General features: G+C 45.4%; 1 protein-coding gene across 5 annotated transcripts in view; it reads left to right on the top strand.

Annotated features, from left to right (window-relative positions):
* The first annotated feature begins 1524 nt into the window (after positions 1-1524).
* Positions 1525-23671, top strand: part of PDGFRA (platelet derived growth factor receptor alpha) — a 45913-nt gene continuing 23766 nt past the window's right edge. The window contains exons 1-7 of one of the 5 annotated variants that reach the window (XM_039542572.1): positions 1525-1675; positions 11113-11173; positions 13166-13480; positions 20242-20505; positions 20672-20802; positions 22214-22385; positions 22489-22678. In XM_039542572.1, coding sequence (XP_039398506.1) covers positions 11125-11173; positions 13166-13480; positions 20242-20505; positions 20672-20802; positions 22214-22385; positions 22489-22678 — 1121 coding nt within the window. In that variant the 5' untranslated portion in view covers positions 1525-1675; positions 11113-11124. The other 4 variants (XM_039542571.1, XM_039542573.1, XM_039542574.1 and 1 more) reach the window with 4 other exon arrangements.

Raw genomic sequence — 23671 nt, 5'->3', positions numbered from 1 at the left:
AGCCTGGTATTTATTTACAGGCATTACGGTATCCTGTTAGCATTCCGAACAAGAGGCTGTTCATATATCTGCCTCCAATGATTTCCTGAAGGAACATGTGGAAGCAATAGTGAGGTTGTGCACTCACCCAAGCCGAAGATGCCTTGGTGGAGATCACGCAAAAGGCTGCAGGCACTGGGAGCACCAAACAACCCAGGGAGGGGGGACCCCGCAAACGCAGCCAGAGGGCTCTCAGCTTGAACAGGATTATTACACCCCCTGCCTTTCACAGCTCTCGCTGCCCAGTCCTTGGCCTTCGGGGGATTTGCGCTTCAGAGACCAATTCTCCTTCGTTTGGGAGGGAGAAAACCACCAGAGTCTATTGCTTGACTTTGAGGACAAACTTATTTTGTTTAGTAACCACCGAAGGACCAGCGCCTATAAAGGCAAGGCGGGAGAACGGGAAAGCTGTGCAGGAAAAAACGAGGACGCAATTTTAACATAAATTCCTCTAGGACACCCTCCCCGGCAGCACGCACCCTGCACGCACCCACCCCAAGTTCTGGCCTGGAGAAGGGGATGTAAAACGCACCTCAGCTCCCATTCCTGGGGCTGCAGTGCCCCCTCGCACCCAGCAGCTGAATAACTCCAGTTGCACGAAGCTGTGCTCTCTGTGCCTCGTTTGGCAGGAGCTAGCCAGAAAGCGAAGAGCAGCCCCATCTGACTCCCACGATTACATCTCAGTCTCTCACACACTTATCTCCAGCAAATAGCAACAATCGAGCCCGACGAGATACGTGTATCTCCCGACTGGGGATCAAAGCCCTGGCCGGAGACTATTCTAAACCGAGTCATTCAAACCCGCAAGGCTTCGACTGCAATGTCTGTCCCAAGTTCCTTAATGCTCTGCGGTGGCTTTGGAAGTTGAGCGAGCCTAGGAAGAGAGGGATAGAGCACATGGTCCTCCCATGTGAAACAGCAGGGTTCGGACAGCGTTCTCTTTCGTTGTTCCTTTCATTCATAAATACTAGGAGCTCGCCTCTGTCTGCGAGTGCTAGGCGCTTCACAGCCATCCAGCCATCCACCTTTCTACACCAAGCCCCAGCTCAGTCGGGCATCAAAGACATCACTAAACTACCAGTTCATTTCCATCTCAGCTTCTTCGTCCATGCCCTGACACGGGGAGAGGGAGCTCAGCCTAAGCGGCCGCCCCACCTGCACAGAGCGTGTGTGGAGGGAAGCTCATTCGTGCCATTGGGAACACGGTGGGTTTTCAGGAAACTTTTTCCCCCTGCAGTGCAAAACTCTCAAATTCGCCCCCCATTCCCCGGCCATATGGCTCCACTTGCCGCCCCTCCTCTCCGCGGCTGGAGATTGACTGCCCCCCCTGCCTGCGTAAGAGCCGCTGGAGGCTGGGCTTCAGGCGCGGACCGGACCAGAGCGGCTCTTATTCTGAAGGGGCGGGGGAGGGGGGCTCATTTCCTGACAGCTATTTACTTAAAGCAAATGATTAGTTTTGGAAGGATGGACTCTAACATCGAATCAATTACAAGACGCGGTCTCTGAGAGCACTGCAGTCTGAACTGGAGGGAGCGAGGGAGGAGGAGGAGGAGGAGGAGGAAAAGTCAGAGGACGTGGACATATTTTTGACTCTTTCTCTAGACTTTTCATTGCGGATTAACGTGTGAACGGGAAGGTAAGGGGGAGGGGGGGGGAGTTCCACTTTTATGCTCGTTCCAGGGGACGTTACCGATCCGGATCCAAGGAATGGAAGGTTGCTGGGGATCAGCCCCTGTGTGGACTGGAGAGCCAGGGCACGGGGGCGGCTCACCTCAGGGGATCCTCGCTGGAAGCCCTAACTCTGGAAGTTTGCGCCTGAGACTCAAAGGGCGCTGGAGACTCGCTCCTCGGCGGGCAGCTCCCTCCTTGGGGGGCTCGCACGGGGAGTCGCTAGGGCTGGGAAGGTGGTTTGTCCCGGGAAGGTGACGCGTTCCCCCTCCAGTGAGAACGCTCTGAATGGAGGTAGCGCGCTTTGTTGGAGAGGGTTGGGGAGAGGGGCGATGGGGGGGTTGGATGGAGACGGGGGGCGGGCGAGGTCGGGGCACTCGCTAGACCCCGAGAAGGGAAGCGAGGGCACTGGCCGAGAAGCGAAGGATGGGCACGTATCACCGATCCCCTTCGACTCCGGAGATGGATGGAGCAGGAGCTCTAGTGGCCTGGGGGCAGGGGAGAGAGCAGCGATCGCCCGGCAGTGGCGGGGCCAGGGCCCCCCGACAGTCCGGACTGGGGGGCGGCAGCCGGGGCCCACCCTTCTGGGGACGCGGGGGGCCCCTGTCTGGAGGAGGCTGCCCCGCTGGCGGAAAGGCTGCGCTAATGACAAACACATTTGGGCTGGGGCGGAGGGGCCACCGCGCCGCATTCCTGCCGCCGGGCTGGGAGCGATTCCGGGGACGGAGCTGGGAGCGGGCTCCGCGCCCCTCTATCCCCAATCTGGAGTGAAGCCCTTTGTGTGAAGACCGGGATCGGCGGAGGAATCTCGTAACGGGAAGGAAAGCGGGGAGTTTGGCGAGGAGCTCGGATCAGCTCTGGGGGCAGCGTACGCGGGGAGCTGAGAGGGTTTGGCGAAGGTAAGAGGAGGGTCTTTCTCGGACCCTCCTTTGGCCGCTGTGGTCCCAATCCCCCCTTGGGCTTTTATCTAGCCCTCCTTCCCTCCACCAGGTCCGACCTGCCGTCCCTCTCCTCCATTGTCCCTCCCTCGTCTTTTCCTGCCCCTCCCGAGCCCCCTTCCCTGGCGGGGACTGTCTGTCTGCAGGGGCAAATCATCCCCCACCCCGATCCCTGCGCCCGGAGGTTTTACACCTGGCTCTCAGTTCTCCCTGCAAGCAGGGAAGCTGAACTCTGCGCTCTGGGCTGTTACCTGGCGGTGTCCCAGTTCACACACACCCAGCTGCTCTCCTCGTGCGATGGACATGCCAGAGCCACAGAGCTGCCAGCATCCCCTAGCTGTCTGCTGCCTCCCTGGCAGCCGCTGCAGCCCGGGCGGACGAGCCCTCTGAGTTGTGCCCAGGGAGTGTAAGGGACCATCAGCCCTTGGCGGCTTGTGAGGTGTTTGGTTGGATTTTGTCGGGCGCTGAGGTTGAAACTTGCTGACCCTGCCGGGCTGGAGTCCCCTGGAAAAGTCCCGAGAGGACTAGGAAATGGCTTCTTGGCTCTTTTCTGCATTGCTCAACATTTTTGGACTGGGACCCAGCAGTGAGTAGACACTCCTAAGAACAGGGCTGGACCGTGTTTTGGAGCAAGATGGATGGATCTAGGGAGGCAGCACCAGCCTTCAAGACTCAGCAACACGTCTGGGAACAGAGACGGGTAAATCCCAGGAGAGAGCGCGCTGCCTTTAGTTCCTGTGAGGTAACTACAATGACAAACATCGCTTTAACTGCGCTCCTGCCTGGATTACAGGGTTATTTTCTGTCTGGTGTTTTCAACCCCACCGCATGCAAATTCGCCAATTGCTTTGGCGACGTCCCACCCAGATGTGTAATAATCCCTGCGAAGAGCGCCTTGCAAACACAGGAATCAACTGCATCCCCGGGAGGAGATTTGGGAGTGACACGTCTGGCGTGCACACATCTCTCTCCGTGCCCACTCCTCAAACGGGTGGTCCCCGGAATGCGGATTGCGCTCGCCCCACCGAGCGCGTCCAGCTGTGACTGCGTCGTGTGTCAGCCGTGGAGCGTTCCCGGGTTGAGAAGGTTTGAGGTCAGGCAGAGAGAGAGAAACTCTTCCCCCCTATCCCTAAGTGGACGCCTTGATCTGCGCAGGGGAGTCCTCAGCCTCGGATCCCCTAGAGACCGGGCATCCTGCATAGACAGGGTGAATCCCTAACCTCTTGGAGTCCCCAGGAAAAGCGGGTTTGGGGGACCCTGCAGACTCCTCACAGCCGCTGTGGAGATCTGCTGGCACGTGGAATAGTGTGGCCTAGGATTCCTGTCTGAAGTGGCCCCTAAGGCTTGGAGAGGGGATTGAAAAAGAAGTTCTGAACAAGCGCGACAGATCATGGAAATGTGGCGCTTGGAAAACATTGAATCACCCCAGTAAAGACCGAATTTGTGGGGCTCCTCCCCACCTCTTGTTTCGTTTCTGTCTGGCTCGCCTAAGGGTTGTTGCTTCAGCTTGGCAAAGGTCTTGCTATTGTTTCCTATGAAAATAGCGAAGTGGCTGAAATTTGACGTCACTGCTGGGTTCTCTCATTGTTCTTGGGCTCTTTAGGTTAATCCTTTCTCGCTAGCTCTCAGCTCTCTCGGCTTTTCCAATCTGGTAAACATTATAGATAAGTATTCCCTAAAATGTGTTGACTTTCTTCGCTTCGGGGTACCCTAGGATCATTTGGCCTTCACTCTCTCGGAGTCAGTCAATGAGTGGCAAGCGTTGGCCAGAGTGACGTTTAAAAAACAGAACAGGGGATTTGAAAGTGTGAATGTAAACATTCCCCGCCCCCCAAACTAAACAAACTGATAACATCAAGGCAGTCTTTACAATGTCCAGTTGTTCCCTGGCAGTGGAGACTGACTGGGCTTCCCGGTTGAGCCCTGTGTGTGTATGTGTGCGTGCATGCAACCCGTAATGCCAAAGTCCTGTAGACTTTAACAGAAAGGGGTCACACGGTTGGTTTTTTGAATGTAATCGAGAATTATATTCCCCGCCATAGGATTTTGGTTCAAATAAAGGACATCATTTTTTTATTGAAATGTATAGGGGTTTTAGAGTAGTTTTCATAGCACCCTATTCAATTTCCATGGACTTTACTGGTTTCATCTCTATTAAGTTCTCTAGGAATTTTCCATATGTGTGAGTGTGTGTAATTGGGTTTTTGAACCCAGGCTGAAATGTTAACCTGACCTAGTGAGAGTGGAGTTGGGGAGAAGAATGGTTTGATGGATCTGACACAGTTTCCTCCAGGCTGAAATCTCAAACCTTGGTTTCTCGCAGAGGAGAATTGGTTGCGCCCTATAGGGAGAGAAGGAAATTAGTGGCCTCTTCATCTGAGTCAGGTCTGGGAGGGAGGGAGGAATTACAGAGCTCCGTCCTTCAGCAGTGTGTGTGTGTGTGTATATATATAATATATATTCTATAGGAATGTTGATTCTGCAGTTTTTCCCTGCCAGCAATTAGTGCCATACGTTTCCGTGTGTGCATAAGGGAAACATCTCAGCCTCCTCCCATAAAGCTGGGGGCGGGATGTAGGTGGCGAGAACATACCTAACCGTTCACCAGTTGTTAGCATCGACAGTTAAAAAAGGCAGCCAGAGAAACTTTCCCCCGCAAACAAAGCCTGTTTGGTTTAACAGAAGTGCTGAGGTTGCTTTCGCAGCCCCAAATCAGCGCTGTGGGGAGGGAGTGGGGGACGAGGCGTTAGCTAAACGGCTAGCGCCGGAGAGCAGGGCTGGTGCCTGTGTGGTGTGACGTGGTGGATAGGCTGGATGGTGCCAGACAATGTTTTCCCATGGGAAGAGGCAGGAGTAGATTATTCAATCTGGAGCAGGCTGAGCTCTGCAAAAGCCGTTTGCGGTGTTGTACTGCCCCCTAGCCGTCATTCTTATGGTTACCGCCTGACCCCTACAACTTTTATGGCATATTGTCCAGATTCTAGACCGGGGTAGACAACCTATGACACGGGTGCCGAAGGCGGCACCTGAGCTGATTTTCAATGGCACTCTCACTGCCCAGGTTCTGGCCACTGGTCCCGGGGGGCTCTGCATTTTAATTTAGTTTTAAATGAAGCTTCTTAAACATTTAAAAAACCTTATTTACTTTACATATAACAATAGTTTTGTTATATATTAGACTTATAGAAACAGACCTTCTAAAAATGTTAAAATGTATTACTTAAATTAAAGCCAATAAATGAAGACTTGGCATACCACTTCTGAAAGGTTGCCGACCTTTGTAATAGACCGGGGGTAGGCAACCTATGGCACGCATGCTGTAGGTGGCACGTGAGCTGATTTTCAATGGCACTCACACTGCCTGGGTCCTGGCCACTGGTCTGAGGGGCTCTGCATTTTAATTTAATTTTAAATGAGGCTTCTTAAACATTTTAAAAACCGTATTTACTTTACATACAACAATAGTTTAGTTATATATTATAGCCTTGGAGAAAGAGACCTTCTAAAAACGTTAAAAATCAGAGTGAATAAATGAAGACTCGGCACAGCACTTCTGAAAGGTTGCTGACCTCTGTTCTAGTCTGTGTCTGAGTAGTACCATCCCCTTAGGTTAGTCCCACTGCTTGATTTCAGTGGGGTTACACTGCTGTAAAGCGGGAGCAACACATTGAGGAATCAGGCCTATGATTCTTGACTGCAAGAATTTCCAATCTCAGGGGCCTATCCTGGCATAGGCTCTACTAGTGCAGTTCCCTACACCAATGCAGAATCTTCTTGAAGTCAATGTCATTCCAGCCAGACTCAGGGGCTGTGTCAGTGGATTCAGAGACAGGATCAGACAAAAAAAAAATGGGACAGAAACTGAAGATTTTGAGGTTCACCTTCCATTTGGTTCAAGCAAAATTTGAACTATGGAGATCTGGCATTTTAAAAAAAATGCCCTAGAATTAGGGAAGAATGATCTTCAAACAAGCATCTTCATTCTTAGATTCTATTCTTTTTTTTTTTAAGAAATGTCCCTGGCTAAGCAATGATTTGAATGAAAAGAAATATGTCAAGAAACTTGATAAAGCTTCAAGAAGCATGAAAGTATATGTAAAAAGTTCAAGGGAATTTCAGAATCCCCAAACACCAGGTTCCCCTATCCCTAGTCAGAGGTCATCTTACTTTTAAATGATGGCTCTGTTTCTGCAATTACATCAGTGTTAGTGGGGAGGGGATGCACAAGAGTCTGCCAGCATGGCTCTGACTGTAGGATTGGGGCCATATTTGCTATTATTTGTCACCAGATGTGTAGGCTACAAAGAGATCTTCATAGAGCAGGGTGATTTATACAGATTTTGGTACTAAGGAAAGCAGAATGTAGTAAGGTGCATTTTCAACCTCATTTTCTTTGTATTGTACTCTGGGTCAAAACTAGGGTTTGGATGCATATCATACTCTGATGGCCAGCTGTTTCAAAGAGCAGGATTTTCTGAAGACTGCCTCACTGCACCCCCCAAAAAGTGCTAATAGCTTAAAATGCAAACAGACAGAACCTCCTGCCCCCACCCCCAGGCTTTCAAGTTAAACTTTCCTTTGGTTTTCCCACTTTAGACTGTCTTCTCTTTTTTAAATGTTAGATCCTGATCCTGCCATTTGATCTGCAAGGGGAAAGCTTTATTCCTGTATTCTTTCTATGAAGTCAAAGGGGATAAGCATGGGGTTTACCCCATTGATCAGACTGCGGGATTAGGGCCTTAGATTGTAAGATCTTTGGGACAGATATTGCTTCCTGTGTGTACTGTACAGTGCTGGACACACTGTTAGAACTTAATACAGAATTAGAATTGATATTTAAATAACTGTTACTTTGCTATGGTACAGGAGAGATATTCAGGCCACCCTGGATGTAAATATTTTGAAAAGGGCAGTTGAGCAACCCTCTCTTTATGAAAAAATATTTAATTTTAAATTGCACTTTGCTAATGTATTTTAAGTGGACAGTCACAGAAGCGTTTTTGGTTTTGGTTTGTGTGGTCCTTTTCTCTTAGCATGCACGGAAATCTTCAGAACTTGCTATTGTTCACTGTACAGAGGGTCTTGCTTTTGGGGAGTCTTATAAGTAAAGGAGCCAATAACCAAGAAAATTTACAGGGGGCAGTGTCCACATATTTACATCAACCTAGTAAAGCACACCATTTTCATCCAATGTGTTCCTTTTTCTTACCTTGATCCAACCTTTCCTGGAAAAGCTCAGAGCTTCCCCATAGAAGCCAGTTTTAGGGAGAACCTGCACTAAAAGCATCAAGCTCATTCCCAAATTAAGATAATCTCATCATTATGTTTCCAAAACCTGAAGTTTTTCGACCTGCTTCTGCAACAGTCTCCACTAGTACTGCAGGTGTGAGTAAATGTTGCAGGAAGACTATTGCTCATATGAAGTTAAAATAATTTCTGTATAAAATGACAGTTTCAAGTTGATCCATGGAGACTTGGAGCCGTTCAAATTCCATGTACCACTTTTGAGACTGACGCTCCTTTCTGCCAAAGAAATGCGGTTGGCTGCATTAGTGTGGATCAACACTGCCATCATGTGGCCAATTGGATTAAATGCAGGTGACTGGTACCCAATGGGAATTGAGGCTATTTTCTGAAATTTAACAATGGATATACAATTCTACTTTCCCGGTGAAGGTCTTTGCCTAATTTATGACAGTATGAAAGATTAATATCTTTCCTCCATATAGTGATGGTGCTTTCCCTCTAGCATGTGCAGAATGACTGACTGGGTCTCACATTATTTTCTATATGGATTTTTTCATCAAGGTTCACAACATTCTGGTTTTTCCAAATTTTGTTTTTAATTACACACCACAGTCAATGGAACTACTCATGGTGGTAAGCATTGTACTTGATAGCAACCATTTGCCAGAGCAGGTTCTTATAAACAAAGATTTTGATTATATTCCTTTCATGATTTAGTGTCGTCTAAATAAGAAACTGAAATACTAACATTTAATCTAGATCACTTAAAAAATCTAAATAAACACAATTACTGATTTACTCTATACACTCTGCTTTATATATATTGGCAGACTAATTTGGAAATTTGAGCCCAAACTAACATTCTTTGCATGCCTCCTTATTCCCATTATAATCAGTGGGTGTCCTAGGGTGTACAAGGAATGAAGAATCACACCATAAGTATGCATACACTGCACATGTGCTTATGACCTTGGCCCAGATCCTTAGCTAGTGTAGCTCTATTGACTCAATTTACATCAGATAAGGATTAGGTTCGTGGGGTGTTCTGAACTGAACCTGGGGTGTTTACTGAAGCTGACTAAACAAAAATTGTTAAAATAAAGAGCATGAAGGGCTGGGATGGACTAACTCTTTCTCTTGCCTGGGATGGGACAATTTTTTTTGCCCACTTAGCGGCTGGAGCTAAATATACTTACTCCCACCAATAGTTTGCCTAAAGTATTGGCACCGAGTTAGGCAAACAGGCAAAAGAAGCATATGCAAGAACCCATTGGCATAGCATTGTTCTTTAGATGCATCACAATGTGCAATTCCATTCAAACTGGAATCATGATGAAGAATTATATGTGTATCCCTATTCTCTCTTTCTCAGTTGCTGTAGGTTGCTCTGGACCTTGCCCCATAGGTTAATATGTCAGATCTCAAAGAACAACCAGTCTGTCAACGAACATTTAGTAAATCCCTACATTGCTGCATTGGATTCAGGCCCCTTAGCTCCCATTGGCTTGCATGATAGCTAAGCTGTTTGACTATGTCACAGCACAGTGTCATCACCCACAGTTACACTGGGTATTATAGGCCTGATTCTCCGTGTACTTATACTGATTTTATACCAGCATCACTTCATTGACTTCAAGTGAAGTTACTCCAGATTTGCATCAGGGTAAGAGGAGAATCAGATCCAGATTATTTCTGTATAGACTGCATTGTTTTCAATGAATAGTCCATAAAAGCAATATATTGTGGTAAGAGATCCTTCTATCTGTAAAGGCAAAAGGAAACCTGGCAGACAGTGTGGGTAACACTGTCTTGGGGAACGTGAGCTATTAGCAGTCAAATCAATAAGGCAGAGTATGGGAATTCTTTAAAGATGTACAGTGGGTTACTTATCTAAAGAAATACAGGATATAAATGTGATAAAAGTGAGAAAAGAGGCTGAAACTAGAGGACTTCTTTGATGTCCCAGAGTCTGTTATCAGTGGGAGGCAGATACATAAACACATGGCCATTATTGTTAATTGCAAAATCAGGCTGAATGGCTTGTCTTTGATGGAATGCTGTCTGTTGAATTTCTGAAGCTGTTGCATATGTTCCTTTAGCTGATAGTTTGTTGCCACCACACTGCTCAAGTCCTATTGTGTCCTTGTGGTGGGAGTAGAGGCTGTCCAGCACCTTGAAGAACTGGTGGCTAGCATGGCTTGCTGTCAACATTTAATTCATATCTGAGAGGCCTGTGTTCCACTTTAGTAGCCCATTTGTATTGTCCTTGCTCAGTATATACTGATGTTACTGTCCCTATTGAAATCAACAGCAAAACTGAGTAGGGACTGCAGGATTTGTCTTGGGAAATTTGGATAGTTTGATTACCATAAATTGAAATTATATTACATGGCATGTAGATATACAGTTATTTGTTGCAATTACCCCTTGGACACTGCCTGCTGTCTTATGGCAATTTGCTCTGTATAGCTTAGAAGGCCAGAAAACTCCAAATAATCCATTATTCTTCATGCTGCTTGGGAAAAGAGTTACTGTAGAAACACAACTGCAGTCTTGTGCTCCCTCTTGTGTTTTACTAGAGAACTTCAGCATGTGTTTTAAATAGAAGGTCTCTTGATCAAGGGAATTTGTATTAAATTAAACAAATGCATTTCTTGAACAAATTAAAAGGTAGATACAGTGGTAAAATAGAACTTTAGCAGATGATGGTACTTTGTAGTATAGAAAGTGGTTTTAAATATACTTTCTCTCAGGTATCAGAGGGGTAGCCGTGTTAGTCTGGATCTGTAAAAGCAGCAAAGAGTCCTGTGGCACCTTGTAGACTAACAGACGTATTGGAGCATGAGCTTTCGTGGGTGAATACCCACTTCTCTCAGAATTGCTACCATCCCATTTTATAAGCAGTCCAAAGGCCAGATCTTGCCATCAGTTACACTGATGTAATTCCATTGCAACCTCACTCACTTCTGTGGAGTTTCTCCATGCATAGAGCAATGCAATTATGGGCCCAGTTCTGCAAGCTGCTGTAGGGATTGTGGGCAGAAGGTGCAGAATTTGGCCCAAAGTGTCCTTAACCTTTCCCAGAGAGAGCTCTGTATGCAGTATGCAGTATGTACTCCTAAGCTGGCAATGGAGTCAGAAGCCCTGCAAATAGCTCATTGCCTTTATCAATCTGTTCACTAACTTTACTTTTTCCTGCTTTTCTATTTTTCTGTTTCAGTTGTCCACAGTGATGGGTACTTCCCCAAGGACAGTCCTGCTCCTGGGATGTCTCCTGACAGGTAACATTCCTAAATACCCCGTGTTACTTCATTCGTTCTCCTTTGTAAGTCTGGGCTTAAATCAATGCTCTACAGTCAATGTTTCAGATAGATCTGTTTTCAGTGTGATCAGTGATCATGAATCACAGCACAGATGATCAGTCAAGTGGCTGTAAATTCTTTTTTTCTGACATTAATTATAATAAAAGTTGCCAGGAAGACAGTCCCAAGCCTGTGATTAAATCTACTGAAAATATTCATACTTTTATGGACAGTCCGTCTTTTGTTACTGATTAAGGATCCCAGCTTGGTGCCCGTGAGCAGCCCAATGAAATGGATATGATACAAGGGAATTCCCTGGTGGAGGGGAATGGAATCCACTGTGCAGCTACTATTGCAGCCTCAGGGCTATAGTAACCTGTGCAGCTGCTTCTCCCTCTCCGGAGGGAAGAAGTTTGGCCAGTGGATCTGTGTCACTGCTAATGCACCAGCCATGCCACATCTCTCCCGCCAGAGTTTCTTCAGCAGCACATGGGAGCAGAGCTCCATGATGTGCAGCAGAGTGCAGGCTGCCTGGGTGGGATCCCGGCATCCTCCTACTCTGTGGCACATAACTGCTTTGGCGAGCAGGCCTTCCGTATCAGGAGAAGGAAATGGGGGGGCAGGGCAGGCTTTGCCTCAAAGTGCCAAATATAGAAAAGGCCAGCATTACTAGCTAATACAGGTAAAATACTTGCAATGGCTTGAGAAGCAGAACAGAGACCATGATGGGCCCAATCCTTGGCTCCACTAAACCCGCTTTGTGCTGGTCCCCTGGCATACAAACCGTTTATCTACCTCCCAGATGATTTCTCTGGGGTCTCGGGGGCTGTGGTGCTGGGTGGGATTCTCACTTAGGGTGGGGACTGAGCCAGCCCTTGGCCAGCCGAAGTACAACTTGCCCAAACTAGAGAACCTGGCCTTGTAAATCCAGATTGCACATTAAAAGCACTCCATTACAATATCCTGTTCAATGAGTTATGGTTCTATTTGATCATTGGTCTTCCTTACATTTCAACTAGAGGTGGGCCTGAGCCACTTAGGGTATGTCTACACTGCAACCGCTCCCCCCTCAAGCTCCAAACTCGCAGCAGTGAGTCTCAGAGCTTGGGTCTACACAGGGGCGGCTCCAGGCTCCAGCACACCAAGCGCATGCGTGGGGCGGCAAGCCACGGGGGGCGCTCTGCCGGTTGCCGCGAGGGCAGCAGGCAGGCTGCCTTCGGCGGCTTGCCTGTGGAGGGTCCTCCGAAGCCGCGGGACCAGCAGACTCTCCGCAGGCAAGCTGCCGAAGGCAACCTGCCTGCCGTGCTTGGGGCGGCAAAATGCCTAGAGCCGCCCCTGGATCTACAGACTTGGGCTTGCAAGACTGACAGTATGGCACTAAATATAGCCACATAGACATTCTTGCTTGAGCTGGAGCTTGGGCTTCGAGGTGGGCTTAAAAACCCGAGCTGGAATGTCTGCATGGCTATTTTTAGCACCATAGTGCAGTCCAAATTTGTAGAGCCAAGCTCTGAGACTTGCTGCTGCAGGTTTTTTTTGCAGTGGAGACATAACCAAAGTTTGGATCCAGGCTACTTCTGTAGCCCATTGCAGAAATAGAGGTCAGCTGTAATGTTCAGATACAGGTGTTGATCTAGCACGAAATGCTCCCAGAGTCTGGGGCTGTTTGGATCTGGGGTTTTGGTTGAGAGCCATCGCTAATTTCAACTCTTTCTCTTTCATTTTTCAATGCAAGTCGGGCTGAACTGAAATGAACAGCATTTTGTCTGAGAGGTTCAAAGAGGAATTATTTTGCCCTCCATAGGGAAATGCGGTGGCTGCTTTCAAAAGGGCACATTTACAGGGAGATTAGAGTGTCTGGTTTGTCCATAAACATGGCTGTTTTATAGATAAATCACTCATCCTTTCTCACATCTATGTGGTGAGCATGTTCTGCTTAGTAACTGGTTACTTATTCATTTCCTTTGACAGGACCATGGCTAACTTTTTGCCAGCTTCCATTGCCGACTGTTCTTCCAAATAGAGATGAAATGGTCGTGCAGCTGAATGCCTCATTTACTCTGAAATGCTCTGGAGACAGCGAAGTGACCTGGCAATACCCAATGGCTGAAGGAAGCCCCAGAATAGACATTAGAAATGAAGAGAACAACAGCGGTCTCTTTGTGACTTTGCTGGAAGTGGGGAATGCCTCAGCGGCTCATACCGGATTATACACTTGTTACTACAATCATACTCAAGAGGAAGATGGGGAGGTGGAGGGGAAGGATATCTACATCTATGTGCCTGGTGAGTGGGTTATGCTGTGTTACAGTGGAAAGGTTTACCTGGGTTGCTGTGTAGGAATATCAAGGACCCTATTAAGCATTTAAATGGAGAGCAACCTCTTGATCTGAGCTGGGCATGCTCCTCTTCACATTAATTTTGTTTGGTATGAATTAGTTCTCATGAAAGGTAGTGAACTGACAGCCTTGGAGGCTGAAGCTTTCTCTCCACAAAGCGCAGGAAAAAGGCAGTGCTCTCCCAGTGGATACCTCGACTCAGACATGGAGACCAGCTCTGTGGGTGCACACTGCACATAGTTGTCTCCATGCCCATTGGCTTCTTTGATAAGGCTTCCAACCAGGGGAACACTAATGCCAACTATATGGTGGTGGCTTGTGTAATGTGTTCTTTGGGACCTGTACTGAGACCAACTAACTTCATGAATACCACTATATAGTCAATGGATGGTAATGGCTTTTGGTCTCTATTGACCTAAATTGGATTTGACCTGATAGCTCAGAGGCTATATATTGCTACTTTCAAATATCTGAAGTGTGGAAATGTATTAGTTGATAGAAAACTTGAACTGCAGTGCAGGAGGATGCTCACATATTTACAGGGTGTAGGAATCAAAGGTGATTAGTAAGATGTAGCTGTATTGGAACGCCTGTCACGAGAGAGGTGGAAACAAGAAATGGCAGTGAGGGCCAGTCTGGCAAATAATGTGGTGTTTTCATGCATCATTTGCCACAATTTTCACAGCAAGACCTGCCTTTCCTGCCCCTAAACTTCCTCTCATGCACAGTGGAAAAATCTATTGGACCCAAAGAAATGACAATGGAAAAACCAATGAGGCAGTGTAGTCTAGTGGATAGAGCACACGACTGTGACCCAGGAGATCTGGGTTTTGTTCCCAGCTCTGCCTCTTGCCCTCTGGGTGACCCTGGGCAAGCCACGTCCCTCCAGTGTCTCAGTTTCCCCCATCTGTAAAATGGGATAATGATACTGACCTCCATCATAAAGCACTTTGAATCTATCGAGTTAGGTATTATATTATTAATAATAAGAACACCACCCAACAGGGATCTCAGGAAACATCACCCCACCTGGTAATCTTCCCATTCCCTTTTAGAAGTGCTCACCTTGCCCCCCTCCTCCCCCACACACTCTAGGGGTGGGGGTAGGGATGTCACAGAATGTCCTTCTGTCTGCCAATTCTCTGAGGTTGGAGTCAAAAGTCTATTAAACCCATTTGTCATGGCTTTAATAGGAGTCACTGGCTGAGTCATGACTGACTGTCACATGAATCCATGAGCGCCAACGTCTTTAAAAAGGAAGAGACTATAACATTTGACATCTGGGCATTTTGGTGTGGGTGGATGGGGGAGCAAGTGGGTAGATGTGAAGATAAATGGCTTTACAAACTTTATTGAGAGCCTTTGTAACGCATTATACATGACTGCCTGGGGCTCTACTGGGAAACAGGGGATTAGAGACAGCACTGCAGGGACACAAAGTACCAGACTGGTAGACTGGCAGTGAGCATTCTGAGGGTTAGCCTACAATAGCAGTACAGGAAAACAAGGGGAAAGAAAAGAAGTTGCAAGTCACCCTGTAAAACTTTAACATGTTTGTGAAGGAAAAAAAAAAGGTGACTGGACTACAAAAAGATTATGTAAGGGGAAAGAGGCAGTATCAGAGATTTTGTGAAGTGCCCTAAAACTTTGAAGTCTCTTTTGCAATGGCATTTGGGTTTTCTATAGACCATAACGTGCAAGGTTAGCATGACTCTTCCATGATTTCCCTCTATATTTACCATGAAAAACTTGCAGCACCAACACTTGTCCCTCAGACAGCTATTGAAGCTTGGGCAGAGCCTGTGGCCTTTATACCCTAGTATCAAGTCAGCTTTAAGCAGCCCACTACAAAAATGATGCTGCCGGATAGTGCAATAGTTCACTAGTAGCTCAAGGACAAGGAAGCTGATGACAGATATCAGCAGACTCCTTCAAGAAGGTTTTTTTTTTATGTTCCTGTGATGTACCAGGGTACAATCCAAACTGATGAGTAGGTGTGTCACCCCTGTCCTCTAACCTGTGGTGACCTTTACACTGCTTTGCTCAGTGATGAGCTGCCAAAATCTTAACAACTGGTTCCCTACCGGGTCTTCGGTGGCACTTCGGCGGCGGGTCATTCATTCTCTCTGGGTCTTCAGCAGCACTTTGGCGGTGGGTCCTTCAGTGAAGACCCGGAGCGAGTGAAGGACCCGCTGCCGAAGTGCTGCCAAAGACTTAGAGCGCTGCCCGGTAAGTACAAGCGCCCCCAGAACCTCACTGTTGAATAATAGCTGACTGCGTCTCCAAATATAATACGTATGTAGGCAATAAGTCAGATTTAATAGCCTTTATTGGATTCTGATATTTACTGAAAAATTGAACCAAGTGTTTTGATGAAGCAGTTTTTACAAGCACTAGTATTAATTGAAGCTAGCAGTTACATTAATTTAATCTCTGTTCTGTGGATATGATGAAAAGCTTGGCAAGAATTTAGACAATAGCCATGGCAAATGTTACAGAACACCATCGTGGAGTAGGGGATTATATAGCTACTGCCAGTGGCTGTAAACTAAAGAATTAATGTTTTAACAGTTAGCCAGTGAGAAACCATAGTATTTCCATTATTATGCAAACAGGTCTTAAAGTCATTGCCTTTCTTCCTGATGTGTTAAAAGCACTTACATTGGTTAATAAAATTCAAAGACAAGTTTTGTTTTTCCTATTCACAAAGTGTAACGGACAGATCCTCTTTAGAATGTTGGGTGATATAGTCTTACCATTATCTCTCCAGCTATTTTTCTAAGTAAAATAAGTTACATATTTAATCCTATCTGAAACAGAGAGACAGATTAACCTGAATAGATAATATAGGCTTTAAAAACAGAACTATAAACTGGAGAAAATGAGGCAAAAATAGAAAGGAAATTTAGAGCAGAGGATTTTGCTAGGGGAACAACAGCTATTATTTAGAACATACAGACAGGCCACTCACTGCCCCGTGGGATCCCATGCCTCCCACCCCCTGCGAGCCTCGTCACCCCCTGATTCCTCCCCTCCCCAAGCTGCAGTCTGATTCCCCTGCAGCGGCGGCGGCTGCTGCTGGGAGACACCTCGGCTCTGTGCAGCTGAAGAGCCGAGCATCCTTTGCCTGAGCGCTACCTTCCCCCGGTTTGCCACGCAGCCCCCAGATTCCTCCCCCTGAGCCTCATCACCCCCAATTTCTCCCCACCCGAGCCTTGTCACCCCCAGATTCCTCCCCCCCAGCCTCATCACCCCCCGATTCCTCCCCTCCAAGTCTCGTCTTACCTTGTGACCTCAAATGGAATTTCACAGACACATCAATTTAAACACACTGGGTTAGATAAAACAAGTTTATTAACTACAAAGAGATAGATTTTAAGTGAATGCAAGTCAGAAATGGTTATAAGGACATATAAGATGCAACCAGGGGCGGCTCTAGCAATCCCGCCATCCCAAGCAGGGCGGCGCGCCGCGGGGCGCGCTCTGGTGGTCGCCGGTCCCGCGGCTCGCGGGACCTCCTGCAGATGTGCCTGCGGAGGTTCTGCTGGTTCCGCGGCTCCGGTGGAGCATCCGCAGGCACGTCTGCGGGAGGTCCACCCAAGCCGCGGTACCAGCGGGACCCTCTGCAATCATGCCTGCGGCAGGTCCACCTGTCCCGCGGCTCCGGTGGACCTCCCGCAGGCATGACTGCGGAAGGTCCGCCGGAGCCGCCTGCCGTCCTGCCAGCAAAAGGCCGCCCCAAGCGTGCGCTTTGCGCGCTGGGGTCTGGAGCCGGCCCTGGATGCAACTGGTGCCTAACTTAAACTATGTTAAATTCAAAGCAAAGTTTTTCTCACCACATGCTCTCAGAAGTCTTACTGACCCAACTTCTTAGCCCTGAACCCCTTCACCAGTTCAATGGCTGCTTCCTGTGTCCCTTCTGGTGTAGTTAAGCAATGAACAGAAAGAAAGAGCCGGGATTCTTTTGGGGTGTTTGTCTCTTTTTATAGTGTTAGTCCCCCTCCTGGAAAGCCTTTCCAGCTGAGATTCTGGAGACAAAAAATCTATGGAGAAGGATGTTCCCTGCTGCTTTTTCTTACCTGTTTGAGGTTTCTTTGTCTACCCTTCCTGCTTGACGACTTCTTTATTGCTTAAATGCAAAGTAAGCAGAGCGCACATTCCTTTGTTTGAGACAGACAAGTTTGCCGACCTCAGTTTGGAACATGTGTTAAGATCACCATACAGTGGAATCTTATAACTTCACCTACAGTGTTGTCACACATATTTTATCAGGAGAATATTGACTAGCAAAGGACTTTTCAGTTGATACCTAGCAAGGCATACTTTGTACAAAGATTATTACAACAGTGGGTAGGGTGTGGACACAGGCATACATTCTGTCAGAGTCCCCTAGACCTGAGCCTACCAGATCTGCAAGGCATAGGCATCTTGTAGCTTTTTCCCCTCACTAAAGAGCCAGCTGACACTGTTGCAAAAGTTAATCTTTTTTCACCTAATTTTAGAATGGTCAGGAAAATTTGTTTCCACCATGAACTTTTTTTTATCTTTTGTTTTGTGCAAAGCAATTCCTTTCCCTACAATAAATTATGAGGGCTGTGGGGGAAAGCGAATTTCTTTCTTAAAACCAGGATGCTTTATGACCGTTACATAAGGATGTAATAGCCATACAAGCAGGAAAAAAAAAAAAACTAGGTGAAGCCTCTTTCTGTTTTTCATTACATTTGGAAAGCAAATGTACTGAGTTGGGTGGATATGAGTTCTATAGTGCTGTGTTTGGATTGTTGTTACAAGGAGCCTGCCAGTGTGTTATAAATCCCATTGTTGGAGGGGTTCATACTCCCATTATTAAAATTGATGATGAACCTTGTCTCACAAGCTCTTAGGTTTGCAGCAGTTATTTGTGTGTTTAGAAGTGGCAGATTATGATCATTTTCAGAGCCGCTGTTTTAAGGTTGGGTATGTTTTGCAATTAGATTTTAAACCAAATTTGGATCGGATGGCTATTGGAACTGGGGTACATTGTGCTGATTTTAAAAAATATTGGGGATTTGTTTGCTTTTTTATGGTTGTGCCTGATAATTTGAGAAACCATGTTGAACAACTATAGTTAATGACACCTAGGTACCATGGTGATGGACACATAGAAATACATAGAATCAGATATGTAGCTAGAAATATTTTAAAATAACAATCTAACTAATTTAGCTGAAAACCAATCCAATCAATGTCTTTGGTTTCTAATACTTTTTATTTGGGGGAGGGCAGAAGCGAGGGAGGGAGAGGAACATTAAAAAGTAGTTTTTATAAAATGAATGAATCAGGAACTCTTACCGTTGATTAAAGGGGCTCTGAGATTACAGCTGAAAAGGAATTAGAATAAAAGAAGGAAGTGATGGGTGACTATAATGGGGAGACTGGGGTTCCCTCACCTTGGATTCATCTCTACAATCACACACACTTGTGGCAAGTTCAACATCATGTGCTTTATTTACAGTGTGCTATACAAATGCTTGTTCCCCATAGCTTAAGGCTTTTACCTTCTCTCCAGACACAGGATCTGAGGGAGGAGAGCTCTCACCTCCCTGATATCATGGACTTCTCTAGCCCTTCCATCCTCTTCCTGTCTCTCTCTTCACTGTCCTCTGTTGATAAGCTGAAACACCTTGTTAACTGGTTAATCACCTGGCACTTAATCTATTGTCTCATCAATTTGCCCCATGTGGGGACTCTTACACAGTGCATAGAGTGGTGAGTCAGCCTTAGGCCACGGTGACACTAGCCAGTGTACAGCGGCACAGCTGTACCAATTGCAGCTGCGCTGCTGTAAGATCTCTCGTGTAGCCACTCTCTGCAGACAGGAGAGCTTGTCCACACCCGTGCTTCCATGGGCGGTGGGGAGGAGGGGGAATTTTTTCACACTCCTGTGCAAATTAAGTTATACCAACAAAAGTGGTAGTGTAGATAGGTCCTTGGGCTATTCATGCTCTATCACAGTGGTTTACACCAGTGAAAGCCAGGACATTTATTCTAAGCAGCCTAATCTCCTTTTTTTGTGTGTCAGTTAATGTAGATCCAGAATACAAATCAAGGCCCCTGAGCTGGAAAATGGGACTTTTAGGTCCAAATTCTACCCTGAAGGTTTTGCTGGAAATTGTTGTCAGTGGGGTTGCATAACATAAGGCAGAGTTTAGCCCTTCAATTTTATTTTATCCTGCAGGAATGGGCAACAATTTTCACACCTAAACATTAGTGGTTTTCTGGCTTTTTGCCTTTTGCCTGTGAATAGCATTGTAGGAAAACTCCACTAGATCCACATCTAAAGGAAATAATAACACTTCTCTTTTTCCTGGAGGTCTTAAACTTCCCAGTTTGGTACATTTCTGTTACATAGGATCCTGGCTACTAGTTGGACTAGTGGGATGTCTTCTTACATGTCTCATCAGATGGCAAATGTCATTATGGTGAGAGTGTGTCGACTTTAACATAGTTGTGGTTTTACATATGATAAAGGAAATTGCTGGAAAAGTAAAGAAACAAAATATATTCATTTCTATCAAGGTGCATAATTATCTGCCGATGTCTCCATTCTTGTACTAGGGGGAAAGCGAATTTCTTTCTTAAAACCAGGATGCTTTATGACCGTTACATAAGGATGTATGTATATCACCTTAAAATGATATAATATAAAAATAATTATCTTTTTTACAGATCCAGATATGCCCTTCGTTCCTCTACTACCAGAGGATCAATTCATCCTAGTAGAAGATGGTGATTCCACCATTATCCCTTGTCGTACAAGTGACCCTAATGCTCAAGTAGCTTTAGTTAACAGTGAAGCCAAGGTCGTATATGCCTATTATGACAGCAAACAAGGCTTTCTGGGAAATTTTCCTGCAGGCTCATACACGTGCCAAACAACTGTTAAAGAAGTGGAGTTCAAGTCAGATCAGTTTTTCATCTACATTTTGAAAGGTACTCTTTTTCAGTTTTTAAAGGAGAGTAAAAATATTGAGCCTTATTCTCTTCTTGCTTACGCCATAATTGCGTAAATGAAATTGGAATCTAGTCCTTGAAGTCCACCATTCATATACTGCACATGGTTTTTAAACTTGGTGCACTCTCTTTCTTTTTCCCTCAGCTACTTCAGAGCTGCCAGTTGAGATTGAGGCCCTTAAAACTGTATATAAAACAGGCGAAACGATTGTTGTAACTTGTGTGGTCTTTGACAACGAGGTGGTTAATTTACAGTGGAATTATCCAGGGAAAGTGGTAAATATCTCGTTTTGTTTCTGCATAATTGTAGTTATCAGTTGGTGAGGAATATGGGGGTGTGAAGGGGTCAGCTCTTCACTGTTAGAACGAGGACAGAGGAAGAGAGAAAACGGAACTATTTCTTTTATTTTGAGGTTATCACTACAGAAAATCAGTATCAAGTGTTAGAATTCATTATTAGTAAGTATGCAAAGCATTCAAGGGAGATGAGGGGTGACTGGGAGCATAAGAAGTTATCAGGGAGTGGGACTGTAGTGTTGAAGGAATAAAATCTCTGTGAATTTGTGCTCTAGAAAGCCTGGTGGAACAAAAATGGAATGTTCTAGAAATGTGTCCAGATATCTGCATATAACACTGGTGGTGAAGTGAATCTGACTCTAAAAATGACTCTCTTCAAGTCATAGTCTCAGACGGGCTGATTTTTCTCAGTTAAACTGGTGTAAATGAGGAGTAACTCAGTTAAAGTCAGTGGAGTTACACTAATGAAAACTTGTTGTGAGAGGAGAATCAGTCCCAAATTCTCATAACGTGTGTTCTGAAGAGTGACGGTTTCTCTTCAGTGAAATCCCATTTATAGTCAGTGCTCCACGTATAGTGCAATTGTGCTGCTGTGAAAAAGGTCTGATAATTGTGGGGTATTGTAAAGTTGCAGAATAATTGTGACCTAGAAATGCAGCTTTAATTTAAAAAAATTTAAGAGCCTGAAAAAAACTTACTTCATATAGGAAGGTTTCATTTTATTTTCAGTTTTACAAATTCATAACCTCAGTCTCCTGCCAATCATTCTAGTTTCGCACAATCCCCAACATATTTTTGGTTCCCATCCCTCAATATGCAGGTGCTGTCTTCCCTTTGGAACATTTTTATTCTCAACTGAACACTGCCCTCGCCCCCTGCCCTTGACAATGAATTATTCTCAGAATTAGCACACACCAAATGTAGGAACTGGGAAATGGGCATGATCTGGCAGGAAAAAGGTATTAAGAATTCACCTCACCTTGTGGGAACTGATCAAAAAATATTCAGAACCAACATCAACAGCATCATCACCAGAGTCAAAGGATACAGTCCCTTAGCTTGCTTTAGCACTAAAATGCTCTTTTAGGCTCTCCACCTAATTTTTAGATGGTACGTTACTCCAAATGCACAACATATGCAGTTTTTAACCTACTCACCCTTTGGTAGTTGGCTCCAAAATTGTGTATTCTTATGGGCACACCTGCTGCATCCATGTCTGAAAATTTGTCCCTAACTGATTGAGCCATTCCTTTTTAATATGGAATTTGGACCACATAGCAGTAACTCTTTCATTGCTCTCCTTCAAATGGAATCTTAATTCTTTTATACTGTATTTATTTCCTGCAGCTGGGTTGTTTAAATAAGACTTTTTTCTCTCTCCAAAACACAGAAAGAAAAAGGTGTGATAAAAGTTGATGACATTAAAGTTCCATCCCAGAAGCTGGTTTACACTTTGACCATTCCTGAGGCTTCAGTGAAAGATTCTGGGGATTATGAATGTACGGCCCGACATGCAACCAAGGAGGTTAAAGAAAATAAGAGAGTAGTCATTACAGTTCATGGTACAGTCCAATTCTAGTGTCCAAAAATTGTTAGCATGCTGGCAAATACCATGTTTGAAATAAAGTGAGTAGCATTATTTATGTGAATCTGTATTATTTACAGATAAAGGATTCATTCATCTGGACCCCCAATTTAGCCCTTTGGAAGCTGTCAATTTACATGAGGTCAAAAATTTTGTAGTGGATGTGCAGGCATACCCAGCTCCAAAAATGTTCTGGCTGAAGGACAATGTGACTCTGACTGAGAATCTTACAGAAATTGTTACCAGTTCAAACAAGATCAATGAGACAAGGTAAAGAAAGGTTTTGCCAAGGTGACAATCTGAATTTCTCTTCCAGAAACCTTGTGATTTCATTTTATCAAATCTATGCCTAGAATTTGGTGAGAAAAACCAAGACATTATATACAACCTCATCTTCCTTGCCTTGCTATAGCCTTTCATCATTCCCTCCTCTTTGACATCCTGTCCTCCGTGGACTTCCATGTCACTGTCCCCTCTTGATTCTCTACCTGCCTTACCTATTGTTCTTTAAATGTCTCCTTTGGGGGCATTGCATTCCCACTCCTCCTCTTTATTGGAGTCTGTCAAGGCTCTTTCTTTTCACCCATCCTCTTCTCCTTTATACCCTATACTTGGGTAGCCTCACTCTCTTACATAATTTTAACTATCATCTCTCTGGTGTCAATTCTCAGATATACTTCTCCTATATGGTTCATTCTCATATCTCTCACTGTGTGTCTGATAGCTCAGCTTAGATGGCTTGCAGTCAACTCAAGCTTATCAAACCAAACCAAGCTCATAATTTTTCCTTCACACATTGTGCCCTTATTTCATTTTCCATTGCAGTTGACAATGTTATCATTTTTCTGCCACCTAGAAACATAACCTGGGCAGCATCTTTGATTCATTCTTCCTCTTGCCCTCCGCATTCTACTGCTGCTTCCTACACAACATTCATAGATTCAAAAGCCAGAAAGGACCATTGTGTTCATCTCATCTGACCTCCTGTATAACACAAGCCATAGAACTTCCCCAAAATAATTCCTAGAGCAGCTCTTTTAGAAAAACATCCAATCTTAATTTAAAAATTGTCAATAATGGCGAATCCACCATGACCCTTGGTAAATTGTCCCAGTGGCTAATTACTCTCATTGTTGAACATTTACACCTTGTTTCCTGTCTGAATTTGTCTAGCTTTAACTTCCAACCATTGGATCATGTTATACGTTTCTCTGCTAGATTAAAGAGCCCGCTATTAAATATTTGTTCCACATGTAGATATTT

The sequence above is a fragment of the Mauremys reevesii genome, linkage group 5, assembly GCF_016161935.1.
Source record: "Mauremys reevesii isolate NIE-2019 linkage group 5, ASM1616193v1, whole genome shotgun sequence".
In the NCBI taxonomy this organism is placed as follows: domain Eukaryota; kingdom Metazoa; phylum Chordata; order Testudines; family Geoemydidae; genus Mauremys; species Mauremys reevesii.
The sequence above is the reverse complement of the archived record's forward strand: the minus strand, read 5'-3'. Positions and strand labels throughout refer to the sequence as shown.